Consider the following 12,869-nt stretch of genomic DNA (forward strand, 5'->3'; position numbering starts at 1 on the left):
ATGATCCAGTCTGGAATCCAGACGAGCTCGTAATGCGAAGATTTGTAATCGTCTCTTGCTCATATTTATTAAACGTGAAACAGGCTAGTCTTTGCGAAAAGATAAAGCTATGATATAACTTGTCCGATCAATAGCAGGAAAGGCGAAACTGAGCCTGAGCGCACCGAACGCTTGCGATTCTGCAATCTGCATTCATCTAGGTGACGTCACACTTCATAGCATAGCAAAATGAGGAAGTTTAAGCAAGATCAGAATATGCCATATTAGGATAAAGGCTCCGTGGATTACATTTGTACTGTCATACAATTCAAGACTCAACCATATATACATAATGTTAGCCTAATCTTACGGGTAATGCATTGACTAGCTGCAGCAACGCTTTGACCTTGGATGACTTCAGTCGTGTCTAGACAGATCGACCGACCTACTATACGCAATTTATCAAGGGCTATTCTGCGAGAGCTCAGTTTCGTTGCCATCGTGGCTGGAATTATTTCCTGTTATCCTGTGAAGCACGAGGTTGACTGTTCGGAGCGTTCGATCACTTACGCGTAGCCTAAGTTAGTTAAGCGTTTTACAGAAATAGGCTACGTTTGCAGTCTTCCCGAATCGCAAATATGACCACTCCTCCCATCTATAACCCGGTGAGTGTAAACTATCTATTGCCTCCTCTATTTCGTGGTTGACGAAATAAATATCTATCTCTTGCTGATTGTGCTCGTTTAAAATGAGTTTTGAGGCACGTAATTGTAGGCCTATGATTGTCAGAGGACTTCACTATGATATAAGTTTGGCTATAGGTATCTCGTGATTTGCAAATAACTTGTTTTCATAACAACACTATTTCATTTCTTTTGCGTGGTGCTGTTCACGTCCTTGAATTGTAATTTGTAATGAATTACGGGTATATTGGGTCACGATCAATCTTCCCTCTAATTTCTGACGAGTCTGCGCACATGCACTGCACACTGCACAGTGCACACTCACCAACTCACTGCGCAGAGCCTGGAACAACAGTGCGTATCGACTAAAAAAAGGGCCATCACTTCGGATTTTTTGTGCGCAACTTATATATGTTCTGTGCGCAGAGACTGCGTCAGCACTGCGCATTTCGCACGTGCGCAGCTTAGTGGGAACATTGGTCGCGACTCATTCTAGGCCTACCGCCCTCTACATATAAATAATTAGAGGCCGGGCAATCGGACATGTACAAAAATAAATGGACTCCAAGTTTAACCTCTGAAATGATTCAAGTGATTGAGCCAGCGTGACACCAGAAAATGCTTTGCATTGTGTTTGAGCTGAATATCTGCGTGATTTCGGAAGCGTCATTTAAAAATTAAGTAACTGCATGGTCAAGATGAGTCTGCGACAAACTCAAAGGTACCGAAGCCCTGCATCTAATGTCTAATAATATATTCATATTCAGAGGTACTAGTATTTTCGTTCACTCAAGACACACATTGTACATTGACACACATTATTATACCAGGTATCGTGGTTATTGCAGTGGTTTCAACCGCATTTCAAATTTACCAAATTTGTAAATTATTCTCTAAAAATTATTTAGTTTGTTTCCATTAATGCTCCGCAGTAGGGCGGCAAAACTTGAACGGCTAAACCGGTGGATCGCAACCCCCCTCCTCCCTCGAGGAGGGATCATGAGATTCGTGACGAGTTGGTCAGCACAATTGCTAAGGAATTCTGAGTAATAATAGCTGATTTTATAGTCTACACACCGTATATTCATTGCGTGGGGACCGACTCGTAGTTTTTTTTTTTGAAATTCAAACTCTAATCCTTATATTTCCTGGAAAGTTTTATACAAATCTAACCAATCTAAAATTTGTTTATGACTGTGAGATAAACTGATCGCACTCAGAACCAATTTGCAATTGCGAGTTTTGTTTCATTAAATGTGATTCGCAGAGCGATCAATGGTTCCAGATAACGCCTAAAGAGAGCACGATGCAAAAATGGCTAGGAATTACCGCGCTAACGAAGTTAGTCGCAATTTATGTTTTAGCTACGATTTTAACTCCCTTTTAACAGTAGTTTAGCAAGGGGATATGCAAACTTTTTAACAAGTTGACCAGATATGACTATAACGGGGTGAAGCCGGGGAGCAAGCGCTTATTATTTAACACAGGGTTTTGATTTGTTAAAGGCATACCAACAATTAAGGTTCCAACGTCCAACATTTCATTTGGAACTGGCTATTTGGCAACACACATCATGGTGGAAAAATTACAAATTAAATGTATCAAATAAGCTTATTGCAATCGTAATGAACCGAGTCAAAGGAAATGACTCGAGTCGAGCTATTTACGCTATTATAGACCATATCATTGTATTTTTATTGTTCTTACACCTGATTCTATTATCCGTACGTATTTCCAGGTAATTCCGTTCACTATGGGACTTGCGATGCAACCAGGACTCATGATGCACTTGCAAGGCAAACCAACTGGATCAGAGTAAGTAGTAGTGATGGGGCGAACCACTAAAAGGTTCGGGTTCACACGAACCTTTATTTAAGGTTCTGTGTGAACGCATGGTGCCAAGTGATGTCAATGTTAATCCAGACACTGTCGTCTACGTCCAAATACGTTACCGGAGTAATAAAGTCATTAATAAGATAAATCCCTGAACCAACCTACGCTTGGTGCTACTTAGCTCAGTGGTTCTCAACCGGGGTCCACGAGACCTCTAAATTTGCAAAATGATTGGAAACGAATTTGTAACTTTTTACATTAAGGAAATCACAAAGCAGTTTCGCTTCATTACTAGTAAGACTAAAAAACTCACATCAACAGAATGGCCGTCTGAGATGAAACTGTGCAGCGACTCATTTCAATCGCTAAATTGCCAATAGCCTACTGCTACAAATATTTTGCTGTTTAGAGATGTTTTTTGGGGGATTGTGGAGAAAATAAAAATGTTTGATTAGTAAGGTCAATCACGGCGACTTCGTAATCTTTACAAAAATCCATTTTCTCCAGTGATGTGCATAACCATTTTTCATAATAACTTAGAGATTAGCTGCTAGATTGAAATGACCAGGCTTGACGTTATATGTTCATTGAAAGAAAATTTGTCAATATTGGTGTAATATATTTGTCGATCATACCCAAATGTGCCGTCGGTAGCGTTAGCGCAACGTTAGTCGTTAGCGTTGTTATTACATTCGCCAGGTGGTGGAAATGGATTTTACGGCACTCGTTCATATCAAATCGAAGGCGTGGATTTTTAGAAAACGACCACGTATTTCAAGAAATGCAGTTGCGAAATTCGCTTTGACATAATCAAATTCAACCTAATTTTTACATTAATAGTATGATGTTACGTTCAAGAAATTCCATTTTGTTGCTATTTATCACTAGCCTGCAATTATCATTCGCATCAGATTACACGAACTAAATTTGAACTAAAACTTCTCGGGGTCCGCGAGGGTCCGTGAGAATCCAAAAGGGGTTCGCGAAGACAAAAAGGTTGAGAACCACTGACTTAGCTACTACTTTATGAAATGGTTGAAATTTCAAGTCGGAATTCTCTATGCCAGTGCTCTTCAACCTTTTTCATCGTGGTACACCCTTTTAACGTTTACTCAAAACTAGTGGCCTACACCTCTGACCACATAATACACCGATTCCATACTCAATTAGCCTATGCATGTTTATCAAGTCGCGAATCCCATTTTTAGAAATGGCAACAGAAAGTGTACAGCCAATCGAGTCCCAGATCATATCAATTCAAGGCCTTACAATAATGAACGTGTACATCCCTCCTAATAAATAACTCTCAAGGTCACTGCTGCAACGATGTTTCAGTAGATGCATAGCGAAATTCGTAATGCTGGGAGATTTCAACGCGCATCATCCTTTATGGGGTAGTAGCGCGATGAATACCTGTGGAAGACACATGGGGCATATTATCGATAGCAAAGACATGGTAGTGCTGAACACCACAGCTCCAACTAGAATCGATTTGTCGTTCCCCAACCGCGGCCGGGCGTCACTGTTGGATTTAACAATCACTTCAAACGAGATCGCAAATAGATGCACTAGCCACGTCACCGAAAATCTTTTTGGAAGCGATCACTACGTGATTTGGAGTCGAATTGATCACAAAATTCATGTAAACGATGTGCATCTTGAAACCTGGTCTTTGCGGAATGCGAACTGGAAAAAATTCAGACAGATGAGTGAACACCATATACAATCGAAAAGTAGAGGCGAAACAGAGCCTCTATCGCCAGAGGAATTCACTCAAGCTCTCACTCGAGCCGCGAAAGCTACTATTCCCATAACAAAACCATCGAACAAACCAAGCGTCCCATGGTACGCAGAGTGTGCAAAGGCTGTGCGTCTCAAACGCGCAGCCTTTCTTAAGATGAAACGGAACTTCCAAGTAGACGATGTGGTAAACTTTAAGCGCCGGCGGGCGATGGCGAAGAAGACTGTCATAACAGCAAAGAAATCATACTGGGAATCTTTCTAGCTCATTGAACAGAACAACGAGCGTCTCGAAGGTATGGAGGAGACTGCATCTTATCGCTACACGACGAAGTCTACAAAGCTATCGTAAATAAGAGATACACTATATCGGTCTTCCTCGATTTGGAGAAAGCCTACGACATGGCGTGGCAAGGAGCTATCTTATTTAAAATGCACAAAATGGGTATCTCAGGAAATGCCATAAGATGGATACACACATTCCTGAAACAGAGAACATTTCGAGCGCGCGTGGGTACAACCCTGTCCGAAATCTTCCATACTGACAATGGAATTGCCCAGGGTAGCATTCTCTCGCCATTACTATTCGCCGTGATGATGAATGACCTTCCTGACAAAATCGCCTCAAAACTTAACATATACGCTGATGACATTTGTTTTTACGAGTCCGGGCTAAACATCGACACGGTCCGCAATGATACACAGACGACTCTCACGGCGATCACAAATTGGTGCTTGAAATGGGGCATGAAGATAAATAGCGCCAAATCTGCCGCCATTTTGTTCACGAGACGTCGCAAGTTACCTACCCTTGAGATTTTGTCTGGAAATGATCCCATACCCTTCCTAAAAGAATATGCATATCCGGGCATAATATTTGATTCGAGACTATCATATAAACCCAATCTACAATCTGTGGTCAAAAAATGCACATCCAGGATGAATATTCTCCGTTGTTTGAGTGGAACTACATGGGGGGCCTCCAAAGAATGCATGTTAATACTGTATAGGGCACTGATACGCTCGATCATCGAATATGGCATCGAAGCATATTTCGCTTCACCGAAATATGTCTCCAAAGGACTTCAGACGCTACAAAATAACGCGTTGAGACTCTGCAGCGGAGCAATGAGGAGCACTCCGATACATGCGCTACAATTTCTTTGCAACGAGCCGCCCGTAGAAATGTGTTACAAACAGGCGTGTGAAAATTACCGGTGTATCATAAGATCACAAAGAGATCACCCCTGTACTTCGGCCATCCAGGACTCTTGGCATGAAATATTTCCAGACTCTATACGATTTCAAACCTTTAATATGGTTTCAAAGGTTGGATGCTTAGAGGACATAGCAATAGAATGTATACAATATTCACAAATTCCTCCTTGGACGTCGGTAAATAGCACTTGTGACCTTGATCTTAAAATGAAATTCCACGAACTCAATAATCCCCAAGCTACGAATATCAAATGCAGGGAAGTAATAGTAGAGCGATACAAAAACTATTGTACTATTTATTAGGGATGGTGTGAACGTGAGGTTCACGTTCGCGTTCTGTCTGCGAACCTCTGAAATTTAGAGGTTCATGTTCACAAACGAACCTTGGTAGGTTCTGCACCGTGAACCTTTTTCATATATTACAATTATCACTTCATTATAACATCTTAGGTTGAAATCTATTGCATTTCAACTGCGGGCCACAGCTGGCAGCATAACAAAAATCAACACTAAACGGCCATGCACCTTGAAAATCTCAAAAATTCTACTTGCTTTGAAACATAAGTTTGCTCGAAATATCCAGCTTTCCGTTTGTGAATATTTAGTGACTCTCTGATGTGAGCTTGACCCACAACCACACAAGATCAAGAGCTAAATACGCCACATGTAGGTAGGTACTCAGCGAATGATGCTTATTCAACCTATCAAGGAAATTGATGTCGTTGTCTGACGTAAAAAAAATCTAAGCTGGCGTATGGGGTCAATCTTGATTTCATGTGTTTATTGTATCATAAAAAAATCCTTGCCATTGGGGTGTTGACTACTGCTCTATAACTTGTTAATGGGGCAATATCGGCAGCAAGTATAGAAACCCGTTTTACGCTCTTCGCAATATCAACATAGCAATACTCAGACGCCGAATGTATTGTCTGGTCTCGCCTAGACCGTTAAGTCGTAAGCTTATATTCCCTTGCAAGTCCTCGTCGAAATTGTCGGCAAAGCGACGAAAGATATTGATTTTATGGGATTATTATATGATTTTATTGCTCCTGTTGATACATTTGGCGACGTTTGTCGAAGTTTACATTGTCATAGGCTATCACATCACTGAAATGTAGGGTTGGAATTAGCAATATGACGTCCCGTGACGTCATGAGGTTCACGTTCGCGTTCACACAGAACCTTTCAAAAAGGTTCACGTTCACACGAACCTGAACCTTTTTTGAGGTTCACACCATCCCTTCTATTTATGCAGACGGCTCGAAAACTGAGGCCGGGTGTGGATCAGCATTCTATGTACCCAGTTTTGAATTTTCGTATAAAAAATCACTGAACAGACTCGTGAGTATATTTACGGCGGAGCTGACGGCTATCAGAGACAGTCTAGCCTGGTCTTGTAACAATTGCGAACCTAACATACGATTAGCAATTTTCTCGGACAGTAGTAGCTCAATAAAAGCAATCGACAACCGATCTAATGACAATGGCTTAATCAGGAACATTCACTTACAAACCATCCACTTATCGACAAGAGGATCAACAGTCACGTTTGTTTGGATACCGCCATAACCGCCGATAAATTGGCAAAGGAAGCATCCAGGGAACCCGTCGATCATCCAAACATGGTCCCACTTACAGTAAAAGAATGTCAAGCCATCGTAGCAGAATATTACAGGGACATACGACGTAATGCCACTCAACAAATGAACGAACTCGGCAATCAGGAGATGGAGTCGCTTCAAGTAACTTTTCATAAGCAAACCCATCGGAGCCGAAGAGAGAACTCGATCTTGACCCGATTGTACACCGGTCATTGCAGGCTAAACAAACACCTGCACAAACTCGGATTACACGAAAGTGGACTCTGTGCGGAATGTGATGTGCCGGAAACGGTAAATATTCCGTAGAACGGACCCATCTGAGCATAGACGCACAAAAGTATCGAACACCTTACACAGTATTTTCTTTCATAGTTAATCAGAGAACGATTCAACCGTTAATCGACTTTGTTATATTGACCGGAAGAGACATATAACAAGGGATTTAAGGAATAAGCAGTAAACACGGTTCTGGTGCACAAAGCCTTAGCAGCTAAGCACCATACATCACAAATACCCACCCATACTCCATTAGCCTAATTCAGGGGTGTTCATACTGTTCAACCTTTAGTTAGTCGCATTTCGATTACATATAAACGTCATGGCCCATCTGTACGACGAATACTCATGTTAAATTGGCTATCGGTAACTCTGCGCGGCGAAGAGACCTTGTGACCCTTGTGACCTGGCCCTTAATTCTTGACATATACCGTGCGCATAAAAGCTGCTAGTTGCAGAAGCTGCACGTCCCCGCAGGTTTACCACAAAAAATCGCGGGTATAAATGTTGAGAACAGTTATTGGGATTCAGGTAATATTTTCAACCTTATGAATGAATTTCGTCGATATTATAGGGGTAGTTTCACATATTACCATCAAATATTTATCCATTCTTAGTCCACGCGATCAGATTAACCGGTAGAGCTGATGAAGGGTATTCGAAAATTTTGGGCTCTAAATTAATGATGAAAGATGATTCATCTTCCGGTTTTATTATTCACTTTGTTACATATTTCTATTTCTTTACCTCCCACCAGGATTGTTGGTACAGTAAAAATATATCATAAACCACCCCGACTCGAGGTTACCGGACCACCATCCAAGACAGTGGTTCTCAAACTCGACCCCAGAGACCTCCAGGCCACGCCTTTGCAATTATGTTCGCTGCGCTATTTATATGCATCTCGCAGGAAGTACCAATGCAAAATGTCCGAGCTATCTCGGTAATTTTATCGAGAATCATTATAGATAGATATCGCAAGTTGAGCTCTACTCTACCATATGTGCCACTCGAAAAGAAACCAGTAAGTCCATTACCCACTGTTAAGCAGAGGTGGTCAAAGTAGTCAAGAAAGCTACTCAAGTAGAAGTAACGACGAAATAATCTACTCAAGTACGGGCAGAAGTACTTCTTCCATAAGCAACCTTAAACTACGTGAAGTAGAAGTAGAATTGCTGACTGACTATAAATCTACTCAAGTAAGTAAGTAGTTGGGAAAACGATCGTAATTCGTTCACATGGATTGTCAAGGGCTGCAAATTGAGCCATGCGAAAGGTGCAGAGCTAGATGCACGTTGATGTTGATGCATACCAGGAGGTATCCAATTTTTGACAACATGAGCAATGAGCATTCGTTCGCATTATGGGATGAAAATGATAGTATTGATATGGAAATGCGATACTAATCCTCTGTTTACTCGAACAGCACGTTTTAGAAAATATCATCGTATCACGTTCTCCCCATATTATAAGGCCCGTAGTTTAGTCGAAGAGCAATACGGAGAAGTTGCATCGGATACGGTGTAAACCAGAGGATTCAAACCTGCAGATCGCTGGCGGGCCACACCAGTCAACTGATTCCCAAATCATGCCCTATCTTTCCACTTGAATACATTATTATCAAGTTTATATACAGATAATAGTATATTGCATTGTACCACGGATCATGGGGGTTTTATTCCAGCAAGTAACAACACCTTTAATCGCAAACAATGGCGATTCGGGTTTGTCTGGAGGCCGGGCACATTTTGAGTAAGTAGTGACACGGCAGTGCAACCACGGATATTTGCATTGTATTTTTGTATAACCGCTATATTTTACACGTAAACTGCTTATTAACGGCTGTGCATTGGTGTTTTCGCTTCTGTGAATAACTACGTTCTTGGTTTCATTTTTCCGTATAACTCTGAACTTAGTGTGGACCCATAATGCCTTCTCGAAATCGGGCGATAAAATCACCGACTTTTTCCCGGTGGTAACTAACAAGAAACCACAAAACAACAGTCCAGTGGTAATAACGTGGTCTAAGGACATGGACATGCTCTACATTTGCTGTCTTGAGGCATTTTAATGGAAGAAATTCCTACAAATACTCTCAACATTTGTTACAAGTGTGATGGATAATATAAATATATATATGTCAACTGATAATTGGTCCGCGAGCCGGATGAAATGGCTTGGCGGGCCGTATGTTTGACACCCCTGGTGTAAACACTTTGCGCGATTAGTAAACGGTAATAAAAAAATGGTGGATCGTAAAAATGCCGCATTGTGTAGCTTTGTTTCCGGAAATTAAAGACATTACCACACTTGCTTTTATACTTCAACATGTATGTTATCAAGACAAAAGAACTGATACTGATTAGAACTCAAAGTATGATACTGGGGATTGAAAGTGAAAGTGAAAGTGAATTACTACTTCTAAAAGCGGAAAATTTATTTCATGTCTTTAGTCCGGAAAGTTTCGAAGGTGGTATGCTAAAACAGGTCTAAAAATATAAAAAGTCAGAGTCCACTTTTCCAGATTAGGACATGCCATGGACTGCTAGAATACAATATGATAAGTAAATACTAGATTGCGAAACATCAGTTTGAAACGTTATGAAAGCCATATATACTGGGATGAAATATTTCATATGGGTGACAATGCGGTGTGAAGGGAACCACGCGACCCGCTACCTAAATTATATTCACCGATACTTTCGCGAAATCATACTGATTACTCCATATCTACAGTGCGCGAAGCGCGATGAAACTTCTGGGCTTTACTCAACTTTTATGAAAATTAAATGTTGAGACTCCGTGAAACAGCCCCGAAATTCCTCAGGCTATCTTCCTGATTGGAGGATTAAACTACTTCTACTTGACAAACTGAAAGTAGCGAAAAGTAAGTGAGTAGATCACAAAATATTACGAAGTAGAAGTAGCGAAAATAGGACCTACTTGAGTAAGTACCAGAAGTAGAGGAAAAGTACTTGAGTACTTCGAAAAAGTAGAAGTACTTCGTTACTGACCACATCTGTAAATCAGGAGAGACATTCGCTTATGACATCACAAGAGGAATGTAATTTACCACCGGCGTACAGTTGATATAAACATTGTACGATATTGCACATCCGGTCAACCTGTTATGAAGCATAAACCTGCGTATTTATTGTGATAGCTTGTATTGTAAATGTAACGTAGCATTACGGATCTGGTACATCCCAGTACACCATGTCCGAGTGGTATGCCCCGGTTGAAGAGCCCTGCTCTATTCAACCTAACGATTTAATCACTATGCCAATAAAATTTGGAAGAAGATTTTCTAAACACCACTGCATCTCGTAATGAATGTCAAACTTCGGCAATTGTCAATCAGCATCGCGCTCCCTGAATGCAAAGCTATTGACGAAATGTTCCTGTATATGCCAATTGCCAGGCATATCGTTTACCATTGCGGCTTTTTCATCGTTGTACAGATTTCACATCAACCTAAAAGCAGGTCTGGAAGCCGACGCAGACATCGCTCTCCATTTCAATCCGAGATTTTCCCCAGAAAAGATCATCGTCAGGAATACTTATAGTAAAGGGCGATGGGGTGTTGAAGAAAGGCGGATTTCGTCGTTTCCATTTAGCCTTGGGGAACACTTCGAGATGGTTATTTTGTGCCAGGAACATCAATTCAAGGTTTGTAAATACTACAGGTTTTCGACAATGTTATTGTTGCTGTAGAATTGAAGTAAGCCCTACACATCCACTAATTTGCGTTTTCGTTTCGCAGTCTATCAGTCATTGGATTCATTTTCTCAGCACTGTGAATTTCTCAACGACCCACGTAAAAAAATAAACCGCATTGTCGTCAAATGTTTCCCACATGTAGAACTATCTCAAGTAGCACTAATGTCGTCAATTTCTATTCAGTTCCAAGTAGAAGTAGTGATTCTCATCTCACGCTAAAACTGCTTCACCAACCAGCAAATGACGTACTCAAATAAGTAATTTTAAAGAAGTAGATTGGGACGAGTATAGTCGCAGACTTTTTTGCATCGCCCAGTTGCCATTGGAATTTCTTCCGTGAAAGTGATGCTAAAATATCCAAATACTACTTTCTACTTGACAAAATGTAAAACATAAAAGGTAAGCTTCAAACATTGTTGAAGTAAAAGTATAGTGTAGGCCCAAGTCATGTAGTTATACGATAACCCGCATGAATACTTCAACTGTTTTATTGTCCCCCTCTGGTGATTTGGCATTCCTCAATTCAAGTCTTGTCACCGAAGTATAGGATTGATATATCCGATTCTAAATCAATGTCTTGAATTCAGTTGACATCCGTATATACCATTCCTTAACAAACTCGGTTGGTGTACAAATTTCAAGTTCTTATTCAAACCAATGCCTGGCGCGATATTTCAGAGTGGTCCAATACCTGGCACGCGACTGGTAGTTACGAGGTGGCGAAGTCTTGTGACGTCAAAATTGTTCCCTATCGATGACGTCATCGTCGCACTAAAACGCACTTTACTACATGCCGCGTGCACGTACAGCGTTAAACCATTTGTGTGACGTTATAATACCGGCCCTGCCCTCATTGCCCTTATTAAATGGAATCTTAAAACGGTACGACGGACCATCCGTCCGTCCGACGGAATGCATCGAACAAAAATCAGAATTTACGTCGCTGAGAATTTGGAGTTGCGTAAATGTTATTAACGCGCAATGAGCCGTGTGAGTAACGAAATACACCACGCACTCTGGCAAGTAGCACACGACAACTCTCGAATATGAGGTTTCAAGCAGACAATAATGATGATTACAAACGCGAAATCGCGCAGCCAATCAGCAATTGTCTCTTGCGGTTTCTGGCTTCGGGTTGAGTAGCTCGCATCGCGGCAATTGTTTGCAGATTAAAACAGCGATTTTGGCAGCACTATGGTGCATTTCCCGATTTACGTTCGCTAAGCATTTTTGGAGTACAGTGGTGTATATGCCGCAAATAGATATAGGAACAATATATAACGTCCTATTCGTATTTAATGTATCGACTATGGGCTAGAACAGAGATGGCCAACCTTTTTGCAATTCACGGCCGCATTCCTGGGCAGGGCATATTAGACGCCAAATATCCATATTAAACTGTCCTTGCCCATAACCGGTGAACTCCGGACTAATATACGTTTTCATATCGGCTTATTATACGCACCAAAATCGACGACCGCCAGTACATACTAATTGAATTACGTGTTGACGGCCGCGCAAATTTCATTTCCACGACAGCAGGTTGGCCACCCCTGGGCTACAATTAATTCCAGTTCCATCCACATGCCGCGATTTTATCAATAGAAATCGACTGTCCGCCAAATGATCAATAGTTTAAAATTCGATATTGTTGTTCTCGAAACGAGTACGTCCAGCAATCAAGTTTATCGGAATATAGAAGGTTCCCTGTTCAAACGAATCGAATAAATTCAGAGTTTGTGCCACCCAGAATCTCGTGATGCATCAATATCTGACAATTGCATGGCATACTGCACGTTAATAACGAAAATAACACTTT

At 41.1% G+C, this 12,869-nt stretch overlaps 1 protein-coding gene across 4 annotated transcripts in view; it reads left to right on the forward strand.

The window, feature by feature from the left end:
- LOC145454575 (galectin-6-like) overlaps positions 1-12,869 on the forward strand; it is a 29,644-nt gene continuing 16,775 nt past the window's right edge. For 2 of the 4 annotated variants that reach the window (XM_080332567.1, XM_080332568.1), the window contains exons 1-3: positions 3-644; positions 2,401-2,477; positions 10,792-10,999. In XM_080332567.1, coding sequence (XP_080188693.1) covers positions 618-644; positions 2,401-2,477; positions 10,792-10,999 — 312 coding nt within the window. In that variant the 5' untranslated portion in view covers positions 3-617. Of the gene's footprint in view, positions 645-2,400; positions 2,478-10,791; positions 11,000-12,869 lie in introns of all 4 variants that reach the window. The other 2 variants (XM_080332569.1, XM_080332566.1) reach the window with 2 other exon arrangements.

Source organism: Botryllus schlosseri, chromosome 13, assembly GCF_051294905.1.
Source record: "Botryllus schlosseri isolate E-star chromosome 13, Bs_hap1, whole genome shotgun sequence".
In the NCBI taxonomy this organism is placed as follows: domain Eukaryota; kingdom Metazoa; phylum Chordata; class Ascidiacea; order Stolidobranchia; family Styelidae; genus Botryllus; species Botryllus schlosseri.